Source organism: Mixophyes fleayi, chromosome 1 (assembly GCF_038048845.1).
Source record: "Mixophyes fleayi isolate aMixFle1 chromosome 1, aMixFle1.hap1, whole genome shotgun sequence".
Taxonomy (NCBI): Eukaryota; Metazoa; Chordata; class Amphibia; order Anura; family Limnodynastidae; genus Mixophyes; species Mixophyes fleayi.
The window spans coordinates 227,440,710-227,468,601 of record NC_134402.1 but is presented as its reverse complement, the minus strand read 5'-3'; the positions used below and the strand labels follow the sequence as shown (position 1 = coordinate 227,468,601).

Genomic DNA, 27,892 nt, shown 5'->3' with positions numbered 1-27,892 from the left:
TATTCCCTGTTTTGCTCACACCATCAACTTGGTGGTGCAGAGCTTCCTACGAAATAACCGTGAGGTGCAGGAGATGCTTTCGGTGGCCCGTAAAATTTCAGGCCATTTCAGGCATTCAGCCACAGCATGTAGGAGATTACAGCAGCTCCAAGAGCAGTTTAACTTGCCCTGCCACCAACTTAAGCAAGAGGTGGTAACTCGGTGGAATTCCACCCTGTACATGCTTCAGAGGATGGAGGAACAGCGCAAAGCCATCCAAGCATATTGCACAAGTCATGACATTGGGAAAGGAGGGGGGATGTATTTCACTCTTGCACAGTGGGGAATCCTTTCAGTGCTGTGCAAGGTGCTGAAACCATTTGAAGTTGTGACATGTGAGGTCAGTGCAGACTCTGCTAGTTTGAGCCAAGTCATTCCTTTAATTAGACTATTGGAAAAGCAGCTTGAGAAAATGAAGGAGGAGCTGAAAGCAAGCAATTCAGCAAAGTATGTTGGCCTTGTCGATCAAGTACTTAATTCGCTTCACAATGATCCTCGAGTTATTAAGATCTTGAACTCGGATCAGTACGTTTTGGCCACTGTGCTTGATCCAAGGTTTAAAACCTACATTGAGTCTTTACTTGTAAATGAGCGAGATGTGAACTTTTGCAAGGAGCTATTGCTCAGCAAGTTGGCCGCTGAACTGGGCCTCGGCTTGACGACGTGTCCTCCTTCACTTTCTCAAGCTGTTGCTCGTAAAAAATTAAATTTCCAAAAAAGAAACAGGGAAGACACAGGGGGCAGACCAGAACAATTTAACATCTGGGCTGGTTTGAAGGATTTTTCAAAAAAATGTGTCACTTTGCCCATAACTCCATCCAATATGAGTATAAACATGCAAAGGATGGTGGAGGATTACTTTCAAGAGGTAGTTGATATGGAAATGTCAGACAGTCCCTTTCCTTACTGGGAAGAAAAGCAGGCCATTTGGAAACCCATGTACAAACTTGCTTTGCAATACCTAAGCTGCCCACCCTCCAGTGTGTACTCTGAACGAGTGTTCAGCACAGCAGGGAACTTAGTCAGTGATCGCCGTAGAAGGTTACTTCCCAAAAATGTGGAGAAAATGATGTTTATAAAAATGAACTACATCTTCCACGAGGAAGGCCTTCACCATCCAAGACATCCAAGCACTGACTGTTCTCTAATGGCGGATTCAAGCGGCGATGAATTGATAGTCTGTGATGATGACGTACACACTGATGAGGGTGAGGATTAAGCTGAAGATGATGCCGATAACATCTTTTTAAAACTTTCTATGTAAGTGTAGGGTGCAATCTACCCCCAAAGAGGAAAGGGACTTGTGGCATTTCCATATCACATACCATCTTGAAAGGCTGCTGTTAGGGCAATTTATCCTTAAGGGTAGGGTGTCATAGACAGAGTGACCCTAAACTGGCTTTGTCCATTTTTCATAATATTGTACAGTCTATAATGGCTGAATTTTTGGGTATTTTATACAAGTGGAGGGGGGCCTAGAGAGACAGAAACCAAACTGGCTTTTTCCATGTCAATTAATATTGTACAGTCTATAATGGCTGAATTTTTTGGTATTTTATACAAGTGGAGGGGGGCCTAGAGAGACAGAGTGACCCCAAACTGCCTTTCTCCATGTCAATTAATATTGTACAGTCTATAATGGCTGAATTTTTTAGTATTTTATACAAGTGGAGGGGGGCCTAGAGAGACAGAAACCAAACTGGCTTTCTCCATGTCAATTAATATTGTACAGTCTATAATGGCTGAATTTTTTGGTATTTTATACAAGTGGAGGGGGGCCTTGAGAGACAGAAACCAAACTGGCTTTTTCCATTTCTTTACATATTTAACTATAAGTGTAGGGTGTAATATACATTCAAAGACGATGGCTGCATTGCCAATATGCATAGATGGAGAGGAAGACAATCTGTTTTGTGTGTAGAATAGGCCTACCAACGAAGAATTAAACTGTTTTTTTGGATGATTTATTACCTCAACAATTAGATTACTTGTCTCTAAAACAGTTGGAGCACTAAATTGGGTTAATTTAGGCCCAAAAACAAGGATTTTCCAAAAAAATAGCAAAACAAAACCAAACAAAACCAAAACCAAAACCAAAACACGCAATGGCGGTTTTGCAAAACCAAAACCAAAACCAAAACACGACGGTAATCCAGATCCAAAACCGAATCCAAAACCAAAACACGGGGGTCAGTGACCATCTCTAGTTCCAGATAACTGCAGAGGATAGCTGATGATGCCGCCAGGCTGTACCAGAGGGCTGCGGTAGAGCCAGGCGATGCTGCAGTGCAGGTGGACAACAAGTACTTCACTGGTTCGGGCTGCAAACAGGTAAACTGGTCCCAGTGATGAAATCGCTTTAGTCCAACAACAGAGCCGGTTTGGGGAAGGGATGTCCCAAATTATACACTTCAGTGAGATACAGAGCTGTGAAGAAACATGTCTGCTCACAATAACGTCCAAGCCACAACACTGTATTATGATTGTAATTAATAATAGTGCCTCTTTGATGGTTGTAATTAAAAATAGTGCTTCTTTTATGATTGGAATTAATAATAGTGTCGCCTTAGTGATTGTAATGAATATGAGTGCCCCTTGATGATCTTTATTAATAATGGTGGCTCCTTGATTAATGTAATTAATAATATGCCCCCTTATTGATTGTAATAATACTGCCCATTTCATGATTGTAATTAATTATAGTGGCCCCATTGATAACTGTAATTAATAATAGTGCACCCTTGATAAGTGTAATTAAAAATAGTGCCACCCTTGATATACTTACCTTATGCCTCTAATTTCTTATCCATTCTTTCTTCTCCCATCTTTCTTTAATCTTAATTCCATGGTCTAGGCAGATACACAGAGACACTCCTGGCTCCCTTAAGTGGTGATGTAATAAGTTTGCAACGCTTAAGGAAGACAGGAGCCCATGCATAGAGCCATGTCTGCTGGGATGGTTAAGGCAGCAGTAGCTGTTCCTGGACCAACGCTTTCGCTTCGTCCAGGGGCCCCATGTGACAGGGATGCCCGGAGCACATACCCTCTGGGCCCCCCTTTAAGCTTGCTCTAGGAATTGTGTTGAAATGAGTCTACAGCATCAAAACATGTAACACTCAGTATAATTGAATTGTGGCATCTTGACCATATCTAAATTTAGTATCAGCAAACCCCCGCCACATATATTTTCGTTTTTCAAATGTGTGTTTGTGTCCACAATTTTAAATTGTCCTGCATAAAAAGTTTAGTGAGAATAAGAGCAAGAATATGGGCACTAATAAAATTATGAAAAAAATTATGTTGATGAAATTCGGTTCATCTACAGTATGGTTGTGATAGTAAGTACTGGAACTCCTAGGCTGAATGAGGTTGGAGGATTCCACAGGATATTAGCATTTTACAACAAGACTGCATTGTTTTGTGTTAGAGCACTATGCCCCTGCTTATTACCACTACACTGGCACTTGCTCTTCCATCACCCTGCTAGTACTGGGATTTGCTGACACCTCAGAGGTGCAACTTGGTGTGACACAGGCACTTTTACTAAAAGGTTCTGGTTCTGGAATTGATTTGGTTTTTGGGTCAGAGCTCTACAATGTATCTACAGTTTGCAAAAAAAAAACCTTATCATAACTCTATATTTTATATTTTTATCACAGGGAATACAACATACACTATATGGACAAAAGTATTTGGACGCTTGACCATTACACCAACAGGGACTGTAACAACATTGTATTCAAATACATATACTTTAATATGGAGTTGGTTCCCCTTTTGCAGCAATAACAGCTTTCACTCTTCTTGGAAGGCTTTCCACAAGATGTTGGAGTGTTTCTGTGTGAATTTGTGCCCATTCATTCTGTAGAGCATTTATAAGGTCAGGTACTGATGTTGGACGAGAAGGCCTGACTCCGTTCCAGTTCACCCCAAAGGTATCGATGGGGTTGAGGTCAGGGTTCTCTGTGGGACAGTCAAGTTTTTCAACACCAAACTCATCAAACAATGTCTTTGTAGTCCTTGCCTTGTGCACTAAGGCACAGTCATGTTGGAATAGAAAAGGGCCTTCCTTAATCTGTTGCCACAAAGTTGGAAGTATACAATTGTCCAAAATGACTTGGTATGCTGCAGCATTAAGATTGCCCTTCACTGGAGATAAGAGGCCTAGTCCAAACCCTGAAAAACAACCCCATACCATTATTCCTCCTCCACCAAACTTCACAGTTGGCATAATATAGTCAGGCAGGTAACGTTGTCCCGGCATCCTACAAACCCAGACTCAAACCATCTGACTGCCAAACAGAGAAGCGTGATTTGTCACTCCACAGAACACATTTCCACTGCTCCACAGTCTAGTGTCAGTGTGCTTACATTAATTTCAGTGGAAGTTTGGAACTCTTCAACTACAGAATCAGCAGAACGTCGGCGACTTTTACTCACCATGTGCCTTAGCAGTCGTTGACATCGCTCTGTGATTTTAAGTGGTCTTCCGCTTTGTGGCTGAGTTTCTGTTGTTCCTAAATGCTTTCACTTTCTAATAATATCACTTACAGGTGACCTTGGAATATCCAACAGGGATGAAATTTCACGAACCGTCTTATTGCAAAGGTGGCATCCTATCACAGTACCACACCTGAAGTCAGCTCTATAGAAGGACCCAGTTTGTATCACAAATGTTTGCAAATGGAAACTGCATGGCTAGGTGCTTGATTTTATAAACCTCTGGCAACGGGTCTGATTGAAACACCTCAATTCAATAATTAACAGTGTGGCCAAATACTTTTGTCTATATAGTGTATATGGTGGTCGAAGTGGGAAAGTGCTATCCCCTCTGTATCCCCCACCTTTCCCATGTCACACACATTGGGACACACAGACAAATATACACAAAGATACTGAGAATAGCATCCGGTATGCAGAACTAGAGCAGGGGTACTGTGCAGTTCACAACTATCTTTTGATTGCAGGTTAAGGCACATACAGCTAAATCTGGCTTTATCACTAAATTACCTGCCTGTGTCCTGAGATAGATCCTGATAATGGTGTTGAGTAAAGTAGAAGTAATAAGCATGATAACTCTTGATTTCTAAATAAGGTTTTGCCAGAACATCTGCTTCAGGTTAAGTTAACGTCTTTCGTATAGTGTGACTCTATTACTGAGTTCAAGAAGCTGCAGTCAATTTTCTGGGAACCAAAATTCACTGAGGCCTGTGTAACTAGCTTAGCTGCTATGATATGTTGCCATGCTATGTGTTCACTGAGACCTAACTGTGCACACTAACGGTACTGGGGACAAAAGTGGATGGACCCTGGATGCAGCAGTCTGCATCTATGGCCCATCTAGCATTTGGAGTCCGTACCATAAGTACAGAATAAGCTTTTCTCAAAGTGTTTTATAGATCACTGTTTTAACGACCTGTCCAGTTAATGGCGACTTATAAAGGCCACCTGTACGTGCGCATCCCAGTAGATACCAAAGTGAGGGGAGCCATTTTACTTGGCACCTCAGGCAGTAGATTGGCTAGGTACATTTTCGTAGGGTTCTCAACAGCTTCTGACCTACACCTAGTTTTGTTCAACTGTCAGCGGATATTTATGCAGAAAATGCTGTGTGTCGTAGCGTCAGACTTTGACACATATGAAATTACACTTCATTTGCAACTTTAGTTTGCGCAGCAGATCAAACCTTGCAAACAAAATTGCAATTGTAACACTGAAAACATATAATAGTCTTTTATTGGAAAGCAAATAATATATCCTGGTCTAAATTGTAGAGACGTTTTGTATTGTAATGGATGATACTTTGCCTTGAAGTAATTTGATTTCAGTTGCAACCTCTGCAGGATGCTCAATGCTTTAAGAAGTACTGGAGTAATAAAATATATTTTTTGACATTCACGGACCAAACCTGAGCCAAAATCATAGCGTTTTTAATGGATATAAATTTTAAATACTTTATATTCTTCCTCTATTATGATGTATGTGTAAAAAGGATATTCAAGACTTTCTTATGATGTGCTTGCGAGCAAGTGGTATACAGAGCTCGACAATGCGAGCAGATGCATTGGCATGCCTAGCAGCAGGGGAGATCCGGTATGGGTCATACCCCTCAAAGATAGCTTTGCGCGTTTTAGGGTTTGCAAGTTGGAAGACTCTGTCTGAGGCTTGGATGTGGAGAGCAGATGCAGGAACATGCCGCAGAACTGGGAGGTCGTACTGGTACTGAGGGTGCTCCATCTTAGGCACTGAAAAAAAGAATTTATTATAAGCTTCGTAAAAAAAATATAATTGCACATTTTATCTTAAAATAGGATCTAAGCCCAACAAAATATTTAGAAAGAAATGTGAACAGTATTGTGTTATATTTTCTTGGCTGACAGAATCAGTTGGGTGTTTGGAAAACAAACATACATAATGACAATGGGCTTTATGTAGAGTTGGAAGTAAGTTCCATCTAAAATGCAAGTGTAAAAAAGTCACATTCTACTTAGTATGCTGAGTAGAATGAATTTCAGCTGATCACCATCATTATCAGTTTGTAACTAACACAGGGGGTTAAGCACCTGCAACAGATACATTTCCCGACGTATCTGCGCTGCATCAAGGCCTACATTTACTTGAATATGTCCTTTTTGGACCCATGCTTGCACGCCCCTTGCCTCCCCCGACCCTCCTCTATAAGCATACTGAGGCATACATGCAAGATCAGCATGACTCTGCATACAGATGCAAGATCAGGGCCTGATCAGCCAATAGGCTGACCAGGCTGCAGCCTGGGGCGCTGGGTCCTGGGGGGCGCAGTGCCGAGCACAATAATATTCGTTTTTATATTTTAATTTATTTTTTTTAATTACCGATCGGCGCCTTCTTGCTTCAATCTCGGGGCCGCCCCTTAGTCTGAAGGGTGGCGGTCCCGACTGTCAGCGGATCCAATTAGGAGGCAGGCAGACAGCTAACAGTAAATCCGAGGATGTTAGCTGCCCTGCCAGAGCGGTCGCGCTGTCACTGCTTAGTGTGGTCACGTGACCACACTAAGCAGTGACAGCGCGCCCGCACTGGCAGGGCAGCTAACATCCTCGGATTTACTGTTAGCTGCCTGTCAGAAGACAGAAGTGCAAGGTGTCTGCAGAGAGGAGGAGCGGAAGACAGCCAGGTACGTTTTGTGTATAATATAATGGAGGAGGATGTGATACAGGTGGCGACTGAGGAGGGGGGGATTACTGATGTGGAGAAGGGGTTAATGAATCGGCAGCAATGGTTTTGAAGAACTGCCTGGGGGGGAGGGGTTGGGTAATGAGTTGCCTGTAATGGGTTGATGGTTTTGTGGGGGGGTTAATGAATTGACTGCAGTGGGTTGAAGAATTGTGTATGTGGGGGGGGGGAGCGATGTATTGGCTGCAACAGATTGATGAATTTACCTAGGGGGGGGGGGGTGGTTTCTGACTTACCAGCAACTGTTGATTAATTAGCTAGCGGGGGTGGGTGGGTGTTAATGGATTGGCTATGGAGGGTTAATGGATTGGTTAAAGTGAGGTGATTAATTGGCTGGGGGGGTGGGTGAGCAAATGAGTGGTTGGGTGGGTGAAGATATGGATGGGGTGTCAAACTTTCCCCTGAGGGTTTACAAAAATGGCTGGGGTAGGTGATGAAATAGCTTGTGGGGGACATGTTCTCTGTATTGTGTGGCTGTGACGTGGATGCTCTCTGTAGTCTCAGCGGTCACTCACTAGAATGTTAAATACTTGACAGATGGGGCTGGTAGATGTTAGTATATGAATATAAATAATTTTTATATATTTTATTGTCTATATGTGCCTGTACTAGGGGGTTGTTTTATATGGTCATAATGGAGTGTTGTGTTTGTATCATTGAGGGTTTGTTAACATTTTTCATTATAATAAAAGTTTTGCACATTTTCAAATACAGGACTCCAAGTTTCCAGCCAACTAGCAACAACGCTCCAAGAACAAGCAAGAAAAAACATCAAGTAGTCTACGCTGCAAGATCAGGTAAGAGAGAACGGAGCAATTTGTCAAAATTTCACTGTGGAATCTTACTGTAATGATATTTTAATGTTTGCAGAATTAATTGTATTTTATGTAGTAATTTATATTTTACAATTTTGTGTGTGATGTGTATATATATATATATATAAATATATATATACATACACGCACAGTGGCCATACCGCCACTTCCACTGTCTTCATTGTACAACTTTCCTGAATTTCCACTTTAACCACAGTTTATAAATGGGTGGCGGGCAGGCAGATGTACGGGGGGGCGGCAACCGGTGTATTAGCCTAGGGCGGCTGGAACCCTTAATCAGGCCCTGTGCAAGATTAAGGGGTAAATGTATCAAGCTCCGATTTTGCCAATCCAGTGATTTTCATGGGAGAGTTGAAACTCACAGATGTATGAAGCTGAGATTTCGTGTAAAATCGCCGAGTTGTGCTTCTGTCAAAATCGCTATTTGCAAAATCGAGAGAGAGATAGCTTGAGGGGGTGTTAGTATATACTGGAGTGCTTCGCTCCTTCTCCTCCGTTAGCATGGTTATCGCATCCCCAGTGGTCTAGGAGGAAGTAGGGCAAGACTCCAATGTCCTGTTAGCACTACTACGAATGCCCCAAAAGTGCAGAGAAGTGGAAGTTCTGCTTTGCAGCGGGGCTTTCATCAGAGACCTTGAGGGGAACAGTCGCAGCTATGTAAGCTGCATGCCACATAGTATATAAGTACCCCAAAGTACTTTAGAAGGTGACCGCAGGCTCGTTATAACTAAGTACTGCACGGACGTGCAGCATATACTGAAAACCTGAAACTGCATAACAGTGTGTCAAACCTGCATCTGTCTACCAGCTATATACAAGTGTATAAGTGAAACTGCATTCAACTGCTATTGCCCGTTGTACTACAAGTCTGCAACTACTGTACCTGCATAAATCTACTGTTATTCAAGTTAGATAAACAACAACCTGTTTAAGTTCAAAAGCGTTGGGGCTTAACATCCACATTAACACCGCTGACACCTTTAATAACATCAGAAGGTATAATCAAGAGGGGGAAGGAACGGTGAGATAAAGGAGGTATGATATGGAGGGAAGGTTTAACGAACCAGTCTGCATGTCTTGCATCAACTTCATAAGTCCCTCAAAACAACCCCTGAGTTGTGCCAGACTCACACCACAAGCAGACCATGAGGAAAGAAGATGACAACATTGTAGCAACATTAAAAACAGCCCATGTCCAGCCCCTCCCTTCTCTAGCTGTAGCTAACCTGTATGTGTAATATATATCTTATAACAAATATTGTTTCTTTTACTTAAATGAAGTTTATCTCAATGAATAAAGCTTATATTTCTTCTTAATACACTGCCTACTTCACTTGCCAAACAAACCTTTTTCAAATTCCTCATCTCCACCGTTTCCAAAACCCCCCATCTCTCTTTGCCATTGCTTCTCTGTTCTCTCTCAGCACCTGCTCCTGCCCTCTTTACTTACTACTCATATTGCTGACTTTAAAGACAAACTGAACACTATACACCACAAAATCTCCACCTTCAGCCATCTACAGCCACTCACCCTGCAACCCTCAGTCCCATCCTACAACTGTCTGAGATCCCACTCTCCTCTCTTTCTCTTCTCCCTCAACCTGACCCCTTGACCCTGTTCCCTCTAAGCTCCTCAACTCCTACTCCCCAACACTTGCTGACACCTTGCTCACCTCTTTGACCTTTCCATATACAATGCCTCCTTTTCTGCAACATTAAAAAAAAATGCCCCTTCCTCACTCAGGAAGAAATAAAAACCTTGGTCCACTTACTCCTTATTTCCTGCCTTGACTACTGTAACCATCTCATCATTCGATTTCCCCTCACCCACCTTTCCCTCTACACTCCATCCTGAATGCGGCTGCTGCTAGACTAATCTTCCTCTCTTGACAATCTTCATTAACTGCACCTCTGTAAATCCCTTTACTGGCTCCCTATTCCCTCCAGAATCCAGTTTAAGCTGCTCACCATGACTTACAAAGTCCTAACTAATGCTTCCCCTTCTTAAATTTCTGAACTTGTCACAAGATACACCCCAGCTCAACAATTCCGGTCCGCCTCTGACCTTCCCCTCTTAAAACCTCCTCTCACTCCTGTCTCCAAGACTTCTCCCGCACTACTCCCCACTTCTTTAACTCCTTGCCTCGTCCTACCACACTCTCCCCCAACCTACAATCCTTCAAATGCCCCCTCAAAACCCACCTTTTTATGTTTGTCTACACTACCCCCTCTTCCACCACATCCATTTATGTCCCATTTGTTCCTAACTCTCATTACCCCCTACCTCTCTCTCAATTTTCCATTGTCATATTATGTTCCTGTCATATCTTATGCTGAATTATATCTGTGTGCTATGCTATTTTACTCACACGATTCACACTTGTATACATAATTGTTTGCGCTTGACTCTTTGTTGCATTTCTACCTCACTTTTGCTATTATGTGTAATTGCATCCATGCATTTATTTGTATGCTTAATTCTAGCCATATATCTGTTATTCTTACTGTATTCATGTATGTTATATCTGTATGGTGGTGTCCGGTGCTACAGAATCTATTGTGCCCCATAAATAAACATTCATAATGATTACTTGAGTCAAGCATCAGGAGGTTTGAAAAAAATCATGCAGTGGAAGAAGCGGCTCAGTACTGGTAAACTATAGGGTCACCTGTATAATTACCTATTACCTTTCTTTAATATGAAAAAAAATGTAATCAGTACTGCATTAAAAAACTTTATTCCAAGAATAGTATTTTTTAAGGTTTCATCTTTTGTATTTTGCTTTTTAGTGTTTTTATTTCTATCAATTATTATTTTAACTATAATATTTTTGTAGGTCAGGATGGACTTGATGGATTTTAGAAATATATTTTATTGTTTTTATACCACGTATTTGTTTATTCTAAATGGAGCTGAAATATCTGCTCCAGTGGGAGCTAAAGAAAACAAGTACATTTTCTTTTCTTTACACTGAGGCTTTTGAGACCCAGAAAGAGCTTAGACCTGCAAGGTTGACCCTGTTAGATACTTTTCATTTTTACATATTACAGATATATTTGTGTCTTTTTAATTTGTTCTTTCTCCTTTAAGAACTGTAATGATGGTTGTTTCTGAAAAACACATTGCCCCATAATCTAAGAATTTCACTTGCACCTGGATGGATTTAATTGGATGATACACACTTTAATTGGGTGATATGCTGTCTCCCTTATTCTAGTAATTGGTGTAATGTCCTTCATCTTATTGAGAATAATGACATAGATCAAGAAGTATGTTTTCAGATACATGTATGTATTAGATATGGCTCTACTGCCACCTACGGCTAAATCTGTAGCAGTTTCTATATATTAATGATGTACATATAGGGTGGAGTTATTGTAACAGAAGCCTATGTTTATTGTGAAAATGGCAGAACAATGCTGACCACATAAACTCTGCAATTGCTTGTTCTCACCAATTGGTTCAATACATTTTTCTATTTTTGTTTCCAGTTTCCACTTTCCTTGTAAATGAAAATGATGTAATCGTCCCAGGCCGGGCGCTCCCATTAGGCAAGGTTAGGCAATTGCCTAGGGCGCCGGGCTCTGCAGGGCGCCTCGAAATTAAAAAAAAATTACTATTGTCATTTAAAACGGAAATCCACGGGGAGGAGAGGAGGGAAGGGGCTATGAATCTTACCTGCATGAAGCTGCTCCTCTCTGCTCTGTCTTCTCCCCTCCGCTCACTGACAGTGACAGGCCGTGATGATGTCATCATCACGGCCCGACAGTGTCTGTGAGTGGAGGGGAGAAGACAGAGCAGAGAGGAGCAGCTTCATGCAGGTAAGTTAAAGAAAGACATGGGGAGGGGAGCTGAGGGGATGGAAGCGTAGCGACGGATTTTAAAGGGGGGGGGGCGCCGATTTTTAAAGGTGGGGGCGCCGATTTTTAAAGGTGGGGCGCCGATTTTTAAGGGGGGGGCGCCGATTTTCACACTGTGCCTAGGGCACCAAGGACCCTAGCACCGGCGCTGAATCCTCCGTCATTAGGAAGATTAATGTGCTACAACCTAGTGATTATATGATCACTGGGGGTTCCCTGATTTGAAAATACTGTGAGCTGGATATTCTGCATAGTGATCTCTTAATTGCTGTGCAGCTATGATCGTCTCTCTGTAATCCTAGGCTTTAATAAGGTCTGCTCCAAATTTGAAATCTGATTGACATACATTATTTAGGTGATAAATGATGTTTAATTTTTACATCTCAGAAAACATTCTGGCATCTCCCACACAAATGGTACAAATATACGTAGGCAAATAATGTTCTGAACTAATCGCAAAATTATGGGGATGCGCAATGCATTTAGTTTTGTGCGAATGCGCCTATCTGTCCACCTCATGTATGCATAGGTGGAGACTCGCTTTCTGTTTTCCATCATGCAAACACTCTATCCCAGTGTTGGCTAACCTGTGACACTCCAGGTGTTGTGAAACTACAAGTCCCAGCATGTTTTGCCAATATATAGCAGCTTATTGCTGGAAGGGTATGCTGGGACTTGTAGTTTCACAACACCTGGAGTGTCACAGGTTAGCCAACACTGCTCTATCCTGATGCTGAGTTGAACTTTTGCCCGTTTTTCACAATGTAAATTTTTTCTACTTTTTGCTCTGCGCATGCCCACAAAAAAGGAAGATGTATCTATACCTATGCAGAATTGCCTGGGGGCTGGTGCAAATACACGCTGATGATAGTGACGATCGCCCGCACTAGCTAGCTGTTTCTGATTCGCTGATTGTGATTTCACCTCTGAAATTGATAGGTTCTTTCTTCATTACCTGTGCTTATTTTATAGGATTTTTTTGTGTGTATTTATTTATAAACAATAACAGGAGAGTAAAGGGGCAGACAAACATAGGCTGAGTATAGTAAGGATGGGTTTACTCAATTGTGGTTAAATTAGGGGTGGACGTATCCACAGATACGCCTGTCAGCAGGTGAATCTGTTGCGGATGCTCAACCCCTGGCGCAATGACAGGCTGAACTGGTCCCGAAGCGTGTGGTCCCGTTGTATAGTGGGACATAGCCCCAGCTTGTTAAGCATGGGACTGAACTCCCTAGGGGAATTGGGTCTGCAAAAATATGCGGGACCCAGCTTAGGAAAAAATAGCCCCATCCTGAAAGCACTAGAGCTCCACACAGCACCCTAGTGGTCAGAGAGTGAGAAAGCCGTTCTGATTGGTCAGCTTTGGCTTTCCCAGATGTAGTGTGATCATCCCAACCTCTCATAAGTGTGACTACAACATCCTTTAATTCCTGTGCCTAGCCCAATGGGTTAGGAGCCCCCTGATCTGCCCTTCTACTCTCATCATAAAGAGCAAAGCTTTGCACCACTGACAGACACAGCCATTTTGACATGCCAAAATTAGGCACATGATGTCACAAACAGCATTTACACAATTCCTGTGGCAAAATGCATCACAATTTATTATAGATGACGTTTTATTAGTGACCATAGATAATCTATGATTATACAAAAGATGTTAAGAATAACATTTTTAAATGCATACATTGGACCTTTAGTGAAACACTTAGAGGTATTTCTGGGTTTATTTTCATACTACGCATGCACACCAAAGACACAAATACATATGTCACTCACTATATATTTTTTTACATATCGTTGACTTGTGCCTCCTTACTCCTTGAGAGGCAGGATAACAGGTGCAGGCAAGCTAAGCCGAGTACGGTAAGGGCGTGTCACTTCCATTTTAGGAGGCGTATATCTCTTGAGGGTGCTGGTGCAGCAATATACAATGATGACGACTCATTACCGTTGTGGCTATATTATATGAAGACGCATACATTTATTTACATTGCTTAACTGGATTACAGCAGGAAAGAAGGCTTTTCATTTTTGAAGAGAACAACAGATATCTATTTAATTTATTTTGTATCTAATTGTATATTATAATGAAAATGCACCTTTAACATGTATTAATAATGACAACCCTATTCTTTCTTGTGTATGGTATATTCCTTATATTATTATTATAGCACATACTTGCCAACCCCTGCAAAACTGTAATTTGCATCGCAGGGGGGGCAAAATTACGCGATTGACTTCGCCCCGCCCCCTCCTGGACTCCAAAATGGCGTGATTCTCAGTGATATTCAGGATCCGGGAGAAATGCCAGCTGGCCCGGGAGCCCGGGAGACTGACCCGAATTTCGGGAGTCTCCCGGACTTTCCAGGAGAGTTGACAAGTATGGTATAGCAGCAGGGTACTGCTATTTTCGCATTTACTATAAACCTGTCAAGCAACATCTTTATATTATAGTGGGGCATAAATATACAGATTTGAAAGCTAAATTGCTGGAGCAAATGATAATGTTTTAGAACTGGATGCCTCTTAAGATGAAAATACGATTTTGTTTATGCATGTTAAAATTCATAAAGATGGTAGTCTGCAGGTAAATCAGCACACACTTCAACAGCAGCACTCTGCCACTTCTGTATATAAGTTTTATTACCTGATAAGGCCTCTGTTCTAGATGAGGAAGCAACCACTTTTTCAGATCTAAAGCACCTATCACCATCCTCTTGTTGGCTGTTTGGGGTGCCTGGCATAGAAAGGACAGTACGGTTCTTCGGCTTGGCTAGATGAACAGTTCGTGAGCTAGCAATGCTTCTCTTGGACGCTTCAGTCACCTAAAGTGAATTTGGATACACTAAAAGATTTGGTTGATGGGAGAGAGATTTCCTACCTCATAATACAGCATTGTATTTCTTTAAGGTCTACAGAATGTCACAAACTCACTATGCTGTATACAGGTCGGTCCTCCATCCACTCTTGGCTAATGCTTTTTGCTTGCGCCAGTTTCTCCAGTCGGGGTGATGGGACAGCCAGCAGTGCACTGGACTTGATAGGCCAGATAGGAGAGGGCCTGTAATAATAATAAAAGTAAAACTTTTCTGCCAGTACTTCTGTCAGCACCAAGTACTTGCATTACTCCTGTAAATTGTAGCATCCGTTAGGATGTAAGCTCCCATGAGCAGGGCCCTCTTTCCTTGTGTGCTCCTTCTACTGTTCCTTCACCCTCTGTACCTCTTGGCCTGCTTCGCTAGCCCTGTTTTCCCTGTCTTTTTAAGCTTTGGCCTTCTTCTCGCTGATTTCTACCATCCCTTTCACTATCTGTCACAGATATAATCTGATTTGCTTTACCCTGTCACCTGTGTTTGTATACATTCATCATCATCATTGTTACAACTCTTCCTGTGTTTTGTGTCTAGCAGCAGTACCTTATACCACCAGAGGTGCTGCTGTTCTGTTCCTAACTCTTCAGCATGACTGAAGGAGTTAATCTTCTTGCCTGAGGCCTAATTAGAACTGCACCTGTCACACTGCTTTAAATACCTGCCTCAAGCTGTGCTCTGTGCAGTTCATCCTGTTTGTTCCTAGCTGCTGCTAACATGCTCCTGTGTTATTTGATATATACCTGCTGGACTGAACTTCTGTGTATGACCCCTGCCTGTACCTTGGACCTTGCCTGCTTGCCTGAGAGCCCGAATCATTTGCCTGTACCTTGGACCACGCTGTTTTGCCTGTTGCCCTGACCTTTTGGCCTGACTTCTGGACCTTGATTATTTGCTTGTTTCAGTTACTTTGCCTGGACTCTGTTTGCTTCCTGGACAGACTTTTGCATCCTGGAACTGGGTAACTCACCATTCTTATTCCTGCATTCAAACTACATAAGCATTCTGTGGAACCTGTTATTTCTGTGTACCTTCCTGACACACCTGTTCATGTTTATGTTGGGAGTTATACGTGTTTATGAAAACCTGCATGTTCATTGAACTGAACCCTTGCTTATATATTTTGCTGGAGTAAAGACATTTGTATTATACATCCGTGGCTGCTTGCTGAGTTTACTAGGAATCGTAACCATCATCATCATTTATTTATATAGTGCCACTGATTCTGCAGCACTGTACAGAGAACTCATTCACATCAGTCCCTGCCCCATTGGAGCTTACAGTCTAAATTCCCTAACACACAGACACACACAGACACACACAGACTAGGGTCAATTTTGATAGAAGCCAATTAACCTACTAGTATGTTTTTGGAGTGTGGGAGGAAACCGGAGAACCCGGAGGAAACCCACGCAAACACGGGGAGAACATACAAACTCCACACAGATAAGGCCATGGTCAATAATTGAACTCATGACCCCAGCGCTGTGAGGCAGAAGTGCTAACCACTACGCCACCGTGCTGCCCATTATATTTTTGTATCATGTTGTGGCTTGGTTCTGTTTTCTGTATATGTAATGTACGGCGCTGCGGACCCTTTGTGGCGCTTTATAAGTCAAATATAATAATAATAATAATAATAATAATAATAGCATTACTACCTCACAGCACTGAGGTCATGGGTTTATTTCCAACCAGGGCACTTTCTTGGTGGAGCTTGTATGTTCTCCACATATTTGTGTGGGTTTTCTCCAAGTGCTATGACTTCCTCTCACAGTCTAAAATCGTACTGTTAATTTGTTTCTGACAAAAACACACACACACACACACACCTTAGTCTGTGTGTGTGTGTGTGTGTCTCTCTATAGATAGATACATATTCGTGTGTGTGCGTGCGTGTGTAGGGAATATAGACTATGGGGCAGGGAGTGATGTGGGTGATTACATATTCTCTGTTCAGCGTTGTGTGAAATGATGTTCGCTATAAAAATCATTGATAATAGTATTAATGTAGTCACCTGTCTTCCTTATACATCCTGCTTATGGTTTTGTGCTGTGCCAACTCCTTTTGCCTTGTACTCAGACCTGTTAAAGGGAAGTCAACAGAGAGCTTTACATTTTGTATTTTCCTGAAATCACATATACAGTTCAGCCACAAATCACTTTTATAAGAACATCTGTAACACTTAAGCTCCTTCCCATCAATGTATGTGTATATTTATTTAGAACTTAGTATAGCTTAAAATGTTCAGTACACAGACAAAATTGGTAGATATGTGACCAACAGGACGTGTTTTCTGGCCAAGTTGGATACATCCATTAATTTGGGCTTAGGCCAGGCATCTGGATGTCAGGTGGGCCTAAATATGAATTAGTGCAGAACAATCCTGTACAATTTTTAAAGGAATCTGTGATAAATGATTGATCAGCTACAATAAGTTAATTGGTTTTGACATTCTGACACAGTACTGCTCACTTTTAATTAGAGATGTTCACGGACCCCCATGTTTTGGTTTTGGATCTGGATTAACTTTGTGTTTTAGTTTTGGCAAAACCGCCCTCGCGTATTTTGGTTTTGGTTTCCGGTCTTTTTTCTAAAATCCCTATTTTTTTGTTGGTGCTAAAATCACACAATTTGGCTCTTTTTTTTTTATCCCAACATTATTATTAACATCAATAACATTAATTTCCAGTCAATTTTTGTCAAGTGACAAGAACACTGCTACCCCTCTTGTTTCTGTATGAACAATGGCACTGGAGAGTGACAAGAATACTGCTACCCCTGTTTCTGTGTGAGCAATGGCTCTGGATCTCCTGGGGAGGGAGGTACTTATGGAATCCAAAACCAGCGAGATCCGACAATGCAACAATGACGCTTTGCCTCGATTCAGATCCGAGGACACGCAAAAGTAACGAGCCGGCTCGCGAGCCTACTCGGATCCCCACAATTCGGGTGGGCTCGGTTTTCAGAAAACCGAGCCTGAGCATCTCTACTTTTAATATTCTCCAGACACTGAAACCTTCAGAACACGTAGAAGTGAGTTTAAGGGGTCTATGTATTAAAATCATGTGGTGTCAATCAATATGCATCACTGCAATTCGCAGTATGCATATTTAAGCACCACTAAAATTTACCATGCCAGGGCTGCTCTGGGAGCCCTGGCGAAATCCCCCATCCTCCACAAACTGTGAATGGAGGATGTACTATGCGCATGCACATAGCACTTCTATGGGTCAGTGATCTTGCAAAGCAGGATAGGCTTCAGCTGGATCACATAGAAAATGACTGGTAACACCATCCTGAGATGCAAAGCTTTTCTGCATTGTAGATCTTTGCAGTCCCCATAATAATCGACTGTGTTAAAAATGTTAAATCTTTTTGAATTCTCCTACCATAAACCCTTCATACATTTTGCAATAGCCGTTTTAATGACTCACCGCAATTTAATACATAGATCCCTAAGTGATAATAACACAACTGGGAAGAACACTAGTTGTCTCTAGCTGAAAAAAAGAACATTATTGAATAGGAAACTGTTACTTACTACAAGCAGGAACAATGTTTATCTTGTCCTGCCAGTATACAGATGGTCTGAAATAAAAAAAAAAAAGGACATTAATTCCTCATGTAAGTTTTAGTCATGATATTTTTTGAAGAATCTTATAAACCATCCCCCCACGAAGCCTCAATCAAAGGACATGGAGAGCAAGTAACACATGAGAGGAGCAGAACTGTGCAGAATGCTGAACGGAGACCATCTACATGTCCTGCTGTCCCTTTAATAAGGCAAATAGAGGTAATTGCCCAGTCCCAGCTTTTGGGGGCCCCGCTGGCACCTGCACTTTATTTCAGGCACTGTCGACTGCAACGCAGTAATTGAAAGACTGTTTAATATCATAAGACTATTTTACAAGTGCTACAGTGTGGAAATAATGACAGCACAGTATGGGGGATATGTTTTCTGATTTTCATTTCTTTCTTCACATTGTGAGGGTAACTAGCACTGAGTACCACTCACTCACCAATAGCTCAGTTCCTCTGCTTCCTCTTCCCGGGTCACCCATCAGCAACTAGGCAGGTAATTATCAAAGTGACGCAACTTGCTGGGCGCACAGCTTTCTGGGGCGTCTTCAGCTGACCTAAGTTGTGTGAGGGGATGCACTCTGTCCAATAGGGGGGAGGGACACACACCAAAATACCTATTCTGTGCATTACTTAAAAAAAGGCTTCCTCATCTCACTAGGGAAATAGGGAAACTCCGGCTAAGCATTACTGTGCAGAACACTAAAGACTTCAATGGGTGCAAGAGTGAAGGATTACTAATATTACTTGATTGCAGGGTAGAAAGCTGAGTGATCGACTGAATTATTAAGATTTACTCCATGTGCCAAAGAGACCGTAGGTGGCTGGAGATGGGCCCCTCTAAGGGACTAGTCTGAAAGGGGCACATTGGGATGTTTGACTAGTGCACCAATGGCCAGTAATGGTTGCAATGGTAATTTACAAATTGTTTAGTTGGTCATAAACACATATAGAGCTTTGTTTAGAGTTAGGAGCAAATCCAGCTAAAGTGTGCAAATTATGTTGTGATGCAAATGGTGAAATTGCAGTTGTTTGTATACAGGAAAAAATTATGTAAAAAAATAAAAATGTTTCTGCTTTCATACATGCCTTGTTGATTGACACTTTCTTGTAGTCCAATTGTTTTACTGTAAATAGCAAGTTTGATGAAGCCACAAAGTGTTACTTATTCACAAATATAAGATGTTATCCAGTAACATCTGGGGCCTGATTCATTTAAGATCTTAAATTAAGAAGTTTCTTATTTAAGTCTCCTAGACAAAACCATGTTACAATGCAAGGGGTGCAAACTAGTTTTCTGTTTTGCACATAAGTTAAATACTGATTGTTTTTTCATGTAGCACACAAATACTTGATAGCTTATTTGTACACTGAAATTTAAAGTTGATATTTGTGTGCTACATGAAAAAACAGTCAAAATAATAAACTAATATGTACCCCTTGCATTGTAACATGGTTTTGTCCAGGAGAAAACTTACTCATTTCTTTGCCTTACTTTCCTTAATGAATCAGGCCCTCGGTGTTTAGCAAGTAGTCTAGTTTTTAGGCTATGCAAAATAGAAAAGGCAAGCGTAAGAGGAGTCCTCTGTATGTCGGAGAAAGGTGAAGAGATTTTTAGGAGACAGTGGTAAATTGTTTCTAAAGCTTTTGGTTAGAGCCATTTAATGTGAACTGGTAAGAAATGCAAGTTATTACATTAGAAATAAGTGTCGAAGTTCTCAATATACTGACGTGTGTTTTGTTTACTACATAGAAGGGTTGACTGCAACTTCTCAATAACAATATTCAAACTCTATGTTTGGCCTATAAAATGTTGGTAATCCCTGGAATTATTAAAAATTCTATAAAATATAAACTGTTGTTTAAACTAATTTTTTTGCTTTACTTTACAGACCCACTGTGTTTCTACTCACATGCAGAAGGGAAACCATGCAACAAATGTGTCTGTCACCTGGTTCAACTACCACTGTCAGCTGTTGTAGAGTAAAAGCTGGGAGGAGGAGCGGAACACTGTCAGCATGAAAGTAAGATCAGTAGCAGTGGCAGTTTCGTGGAGGTCAATGTTCATTAAAAACCTAGGAAAATAAAAATAATAATTCCTAGGCCGTAGTCAATGGGTTAAAGCTAATTTAATGCATATACTAACTGGAAGGTTCCTAGAAGCTGCCAGATCATGACAGATCATATGATTCTGAGTAACTGGAACGTAACCATCCTCCCAAGTGCACCCCAAGTGCACTGGACAAGAAGGGCATGGAGTCTCCCATGGTGGGTCACGTTAACACTCATTACCTACTGTGATGGCTACTGAGACTCATTTGTGTGGAGGCATTGAAGCCACCAAAGGTGAAAGGAACTTTAATCAACACATTACAGTTTTGGAACATACTTGCTCAAGTGCTACATAAGCACAAATTAATTATATCCAGTCTTTGTATCTGATAACTTATAATTTAGTAATTATTTTTAAAAAATTTAAATGACTAATTGGACTAACGTCATACTACATCTATAATAATGCGAGCAAAGCTTTGCCTGAGTGCCATAGTCCCTCTGAATAAAAAGATTACTTTGTTGCCTATTTCTGGCTAGTACTGAGTGCAATTTGAGACTTCCTGTGTTTGCTGAGAAGAAGGTGGGGGTAGCTATAGACATAAGAGAGTGACACAGTAATTACAGGTTTTCCCAGCATTCTGGCATTTAGAAAGCTTGTTAGCAAGGGTCACCTGTAATTACAGTGTTATTGTGCTCTTTAGGGGAGCTGCGATTAATAGGCTGTAATTAAATGACAAATAATAAGAGTAAGTGCCTAGCGACAATAATAACTGTTATTGACAATCTGGTGGCTGTTATTTATATTTAACAACGCAGGTTCCAAATGTGATTAGTGCTGAATGGCATGAGGAGCAATTCTGAAACAATTAAGGTTAAAAATAAAGAGATTTCACAGGGAAACAAACTGCAAAATCGGAAAAAGAAGATGTACCATACACATTACAGAGAGGGAAATAGTGACTAGCTGAGACTTTCAAATGGTATTATGAAGACTGACTTAGGGGCACACTGACATGGGAGTGTTGGGCCAACCATATTAGTTTAGAAATTACCTGACTCCAATCCCTCCAAATAGCTTTTAATCATAATTTGTCCATCTGAACCAATAAAAAAAGAGTTTGCAATGTAAAACAATCCAATATAACAAAACTTTCCATCAGGGTTTCTGCCCAGGAACAACATATTTGACAAGCACCAGGTGCTCATTCTGAATGTTTGTCAACTATGTCTGTTGAACTCAAAATGTTTCTTTTCAGGAACACTTTTCAGATGACAGAAAAGCTCTTTCACTGTTTCTGTAAAAGCTGCAAGTTATACTTAAAGTCATAGGCAAACCGAGGGGGGTTTCCTAGTGCCTGGAAACCCCCTTCCAAGCCTGGGGTACTGTATAGTTGAGGTGGCTGGACCTTGCTCCCGCTTCACACAGCTCTGCTTGAAAAGGGAGAGTGCGACTAACAGTAGTGCACACAGCATTGCCCATGTATATTATGGGGATAGGAAGAGTTGGAGAGCAGCCAAGCACTGTCTAAAATTATAGCCACGCCCCCATGCATGCTGGTCACGCCCACTGGGGGCGTGGTGTGGAAACCCCCCTCTACAAATCCTGCAATTGCCCCTGAAAGTTATTAACTTCGATTTACTGGCACTGAAATACAGAGAGTAGGTCTACTCATTAAAGGAAGACTTTCTAGGCTTTGCAACTTATATGTCCATTTGGCATCAGGGCCGGATTTACCGCTAGGCAACCTAGGCACCTGCCTAGGGCCTAGCGGCTCTCGGGGGGCCCAGCTGGGGGGGGCACAAGAGCAAATTGAAAAAAATAAATAAATAAATAAAAAATCGTCCCCTCCCCCGACTCGCGGCATCCCCGGGTGGGGGGTCGGGTGCCGCAAGTCGGGGGAGGGGCCACATGGGGCTGGTGTGGTGGCTGGTCTCCTGCTCTGTGTCACATGGGACGTGCACCACATGACAGGTGCCGTCTCATGTGTGAAGGGGATGAAGACTCCAGTCCACAGCTCCTAGATGGAAAAAAAGGTTGGGGGAGGGGTATGGTAGTATATTAATAGTGTGTTTATTATGTGTGTGTGAGATGCCACTGTCTGTGTGTATTATGTGTGTGTGAGGGGCCACTGTGTCCGTGTATTATGTGTGTGTGAGGGGCCACTGCGTGCGTGTATTGTGTGTGTGTGTGTGTGTGTGTGTGTGTGTGTGTGTGTGAGGGGCCACTGTGTCCATGTATTATGTGTGTGTGAGGGGCCACTGTGTGCGTGAAGGGGGGGGGCCAAACCGATATCTTGCCTAGGGCCCCATGAGGTGTAAATCCGGCTGTTTGGCATTGCTGATGAGTAGTACAACATTTTGTATCTGTGCCATGGATTCTTTCTGAAATGATAGAGCTTTACATAGTCAATATCATATGGGAATTTCTGAATCCATAAAGGACTGTCTTGTACACTAGCCTATAACTACTACTCTGTATGGGACCATGTAGTTAGAATAATGGTGGACAATTTGCTTAGCGTAAGGTGAGACATGCCTCCAGTCCAGGCTCTAAAAACTGAAACTGCCCGGTTTTCCTGTCCCTTTTATGTATATATATATATATATATATATGTATAATCTTTATTTTGACCAGCTTGCATATATCAGAGTCTCCCTGCTTTGACAGAACTTTTATCTAACCAAATATTAAAAAGAGCATATGCTATCTTCAATGAAATTATATCTAGAGCTCTTGACTGTTCTGGCTAATGGCTATTGACTTTTTGTCTTGAATAAGCAACACAGCGAAACGCGCATCGGCGTTACCGCTGGAGACACATAATCCTTTTACTTGAAGAAATCTAACCTTGCAATTTATACCCCGATATACCCAAAGATAGAGGGGATTAGGAGGCAGTTAACAAGTCACACCCCATAATTTCTGCGCATTTAGGAGCGAGACTTGCCGTGAATATTTAGAATAGATCTATAAGACCCACTGACAGCTGGAGTGTGTGTTGATCATATTACTATTTAAACTCATCGGAAGGGAGTGTATATCTAGACCTGCTATCATACAGACTGGAGACTACTATATATAGATTCTATCATTTATATATATATATATATATATATATATATATATATATATATATATATATATGTGTAAATAAATCAAGCAGTCAATTAGATCTCTTGCAACTGTAGGTCATATATCTAATTGACCCCTCCATATAACTGCAGGTTAAATTAAACTATATCTTCATACCATATAGTCCATGAATTAGAGGTACAGGATTATAGTGCATCCAGCTCATTTTATTAAGATCACTTTTTATGAGCACATTTTTATTCTATATTTCGCTTTTTTAAATAAATATGTCAATAAAGGTTATATTTTAATAAAGGATGGTTCTAATACATGTTCAGTAAAATGACAAGTCATAGAGGATTTGTGCACCTAAATAAAGAAACTTCTGTTCTTCCTCCTTGCTACCTATAATGGCTATTGACATAAGAACAGGAACAGAACAGGAGACAGAGGTCTTTGCCTATAGCAGGCGCCTGTCCTGTAGAGTATGTCATGTTCACAGGTACTTGGATGGCCCCAGTTTTAACTCTTGGCGTAGTGAAAGCTTTCATGCAATACTGCAGCAATTAAGTAGGAAGTGATGGCCAAGAAAGAAGCGGATTGTCAGGAGCAGTCCAGTGTCAGGGGTTCGTAGTTAGTAGAATAATCATGGACAAGTGAAAGGGTCATGGCTTGCAGCGAGCAGGGATATCCAAATACAAGCCAAAGTTCAGGGCAATCAGAATACAATCAGAGTCCAGAAACAAGCCAGGGGTCACAAGAGGAGTCATTCAGAAGTTCAGCAGAGAATCCACAGAAATACAGAGCAGGTCAGCAAATTAACAGCACAAAACTATAACCGGCAGGAAGGCTAAGCCCTCCCTGCCTTAAATACTGACATGGATCAATGAGGAGCCTGGGGCAGTAGACCTATAATTAGTCACAGGAGCTAATTAATCGGGCCCCCTGCACACACACTCGGCTGTCAACAGATGCCTGGACGCGACACTGATTTAGAAGGCGTCCCAGCTGTTGCCCTGGTGATGGCAGGGACAAGGAGGAAGTGACGTCCCGGTTTTGGAGGAGTGTCGGCGCTTAGCCAGATGTAGGGTGCCATGTCCATAAAGCATAGTGTTAGAAGTCTGTCATCCTGAGATAAATTACTGGTGTTATGAATAACTGTTTGCTGATAAGACCTTTAGAACCTCTTTGTGGCATCCTCACCTTTAGCAGCACCCTTTTCTTATAGTACACTATGTGTTCACCAATAAACGGTTGCTCCCAGTACTGCATAAATAGTAATAGTAAGGCTGACAAGGGTATAATTAGAGTATTTGTGTGAATGGAAAGTAGCAGAAAGCAGGATAAGGACATTTATAATTGTAGGGGCCTGAGGATCCTGGTGCAAAGACAGTGACAGCAGGCTGAGGACGAAGGCTTGGTAGTAAACCAAGACATAGTCATAATACTAGCTGTGGTCAGGGCTGGCAAAAATCTAAAACTAGGTCGTGGTTAGGGCTGGTGGCAGACTAAGGACAATCCAGGAAACAGGCTAAGGTCAAAAGGCAGTCAAAAACAGGGTGAGTAAATAGAGTTAAACACAGGGAGTCAGTAAAATATTCATCAGGATTTGCAATGACAACACTCACTGGGTCAGAGAACACTATAATCAGTACAGGTGGTGGGGAGATAAAGGTATTTACAGAATGAACAACCAATACGAATCAAGCATTCACATAGATCAACTTAGCGTGCACCTGTGCTAAATGGAAAGGCTAGGCAGGTGCTGCTGTTGCTTAGCAACTATCTAGACACAGGAAACTCAGCGAGCAGAGCTCATATTACCTAACAAGCTGCTATTTAGCAATCAGCCAACACAGGAAAAGGAGCTAGCAGAGGTCACATTATGTAACAATTTGCTTCTGTGCAGTTTTTGAAACCTTGTATGAACTGATTTTCTAAAGAACATTTGCATTGGCTTGAACCACTGAAATATGCCAGTACAAGAATGTGTGCAGGAGTGCACTATAGTTTTCTACGTAAAAATAGTCAGAAGCACCTGTACAAAACTAATTCTGGAAACCAAGTCCAACTTTTGTTGCTCTAAATTACCCTACCAAGTTCTGGTCTACAATTAAATAATTTTTTTATCAGCTAAAACCACAAAAAACACTCTCCCCTTAAAAATGTCTTCTTACTGTTACGGCTAGCAGTTATAGATATGAACCTCCAGAACACTAGACAGAGGTCTTCGACCTATAGCAGCCGCCTTTCCCGTAGGGCTTTATATACTCACAGGTACACGGATGCCCCCAGGTCTTAAGATCTTACGTAGAGGAGGCTTATATGCTATACCGCAGCTGGTGGTTAGGTGGTGGTAGCCAGTATAGGAGCAGATAATCGAAGACAGGCCGTGGTCAGGGGTCCGTAGCAGGCATCGTAGTCAGAAACAGGCCAAAAGGTCAGGGCTGGCAGCGAGCAGAGACAATCCAGAAACAGGCAGAGGTCAGGGACAAATAGAGATCAAGCAGGGTCATAAACAAGTCAAGGGTCACAACAGGTATCAGGTCAAGCAGAGTATCCACAGGATAAACAGGGGTTACTTCAGGGCAGGTCAGCACATATTCAGGGCACAGGACGCTATAACCGACGGGGCCCTCCCTGCCCCAAATACTGACACTGACCAATCAAACCCTAGACATCTAATATTCCTAATTAGTCCCCCAGCAAAGGAGTAATAAAATTAATTGAAGTTGTGCACGCGCCCGGCTGCCACAGATGCCGAGGTGCGACGCTGTCTGTAAATGCGTCCCGACCATCGCCATGATGGTGACCTGGACAGAGCAGGGGGAAGTGACGTCCCAGCTGTTGCCCTGACAACCAGGACACAGATAGGGGATATGCGGCTCGTTACACTTACATTGTAACTATTAATAAAGAGATACGTGCAAGCCTACAACAATCATTGATGACTCGTCTCAATCATCCAAATTGAGTTTCTCGAAAGCAGTCTTTTCATTCTCTCCTGTCTCACTAAAAGAAGTCGAAGATCTTCAATTAGACATGGAAAGTTGAACCTATTATGCATTTATTTAACTTGTACATTCATCACTGCTGAAGATGACAAATTTTATTCTGAACAAAACAAAACAAAACAAAATGTGCAATAATCCTGCAGCAGACACTTTATTTATATACAAATTGTTTCACTGTACAGAACACCTTCTGAATGTTCACATAGTGTAAGAAGTTAACTGATAATTATTATTAGTTCCCTAGTTACTGAGGAATGTTCACGCTGGCCGACTTGTGATTCCTCTCACATACAGAAAAGAGACCATGTGACTGTTAGGCTGCTGGTCTGATAACAAACTTACAGAACTTGCGGAAGAGGTCTTCTATAGCAGCCGCCTTTCCCGTAGAGCTTTATGTGCTCACAGGTACTCGGATGCTCCCAGGACTTAACTTTTAACGTAGTGCAAGTTTGTTAAGAACACCGCAGCATAAGGGCTGGAGGAGGCTGAGTAGATGGTAACGGATGGTCAGACGTAAGCCGAGGTCAGGGGTCACAAGCAAGTAGAATAGTCAAATAACAAACCAAAAGGTCAGGGTCACCAGCACGAGAGCAGAATCCAGAGACAAGCAATAGGGTCATGACAGGAGGTCCAAGAATAAACAAGCAGAGTATCCACAGGAACACTGGGACAAACAGGAACAGGACAGGAGCAGGTCAGCAACAGACAGAATCCACGCTATAACCGGCAGGGAGGCTAAGCCCTCCCTGCCTTAAATACTGGAGGTAGCCAATCAGAGCTTCATCCTGTAATCACCCCCAGGCAGTGATAATTAATTAATACCCTGTTAATTAGCCTGCAGGCTTGGTGGTGCACGCGCCCGGCTGCCCTGTGTTGCTGGGGCGCGAGAGCTGTCAATTCGGTGTCCGGATGTTCCCCTGGCAACAGTCGGGCCGAATACCGGAAATGACATCCCGGTCGTCATGGAGACGGCCGGGACGCGAGGAGGAGACTGGAGCGAGTCGCTGCAGTGCCCACGGCTGCCGCGGCTCATAACAGTGACAGATAAATCTGTCCTGTAGCTCCCTTCCAATCAAACCCTATATGAAAGGGAGACACATGATTGGCCACTGCCAGCTGTTGAAGTGGGAAAGCAGGGACAAGGCGTGGAACACTGTCATAGCATGAAACAAGCAGTGGTACATTATTCTCTTGAATTTATTGTATTAAGTCAGCCAAAAAGAACATACTTGTTTCATCTATTTCAAGCTCTCCCAATCCAAGTTCCCCTTCATTTTCAAATTTCTGTAGTATATAACATCAACGTTTATCTTAAGTGATGACTGTGGATAAAACTATCCATACAG

At 42.0% G+C, this 27,892-nt stretch overlaps 1 protein-coding gene across 1 annotated transcript in view; it reads right to left on the bottom strand.

Moving 5' to 3' along the window:
* Nucleotides 1-5,740: 5,740 nt before the first annotated feature.
* The window catches only part of SPMAP2 (sperm microtubule associated protein 2), a 145,457-nt gene continuing 123,305 nt past the window's right edge, over nt 5,741-27,892 (bottom strand). The window contains exons 5-9 of the mRNA XM_075206340.1: nt 18,367-18,413; nt 16,840-16,906; nt 14,886-15,012; nt 14,599-14,776; nt 5,741-6,284 (exon numbers count right to left, since the gene is read on the bottom strand). Coding sequence (XP_075062441.1) covers nt 6,037-6,284; nt 14,599-14,776; nt 14,886-15,012; nt 16,840-16,906; nt 18,367-18,413 — 667 coding nt within the window. The 3' untranslated portion in view covers nt 5,741-6,036. The remainder of the gene's footprint in view (nt 6,285-14,598; nt 14,777-14,885; nt 15,013-16,839; nt 16,907-18,366; nt 18,414-27,892) is intronic.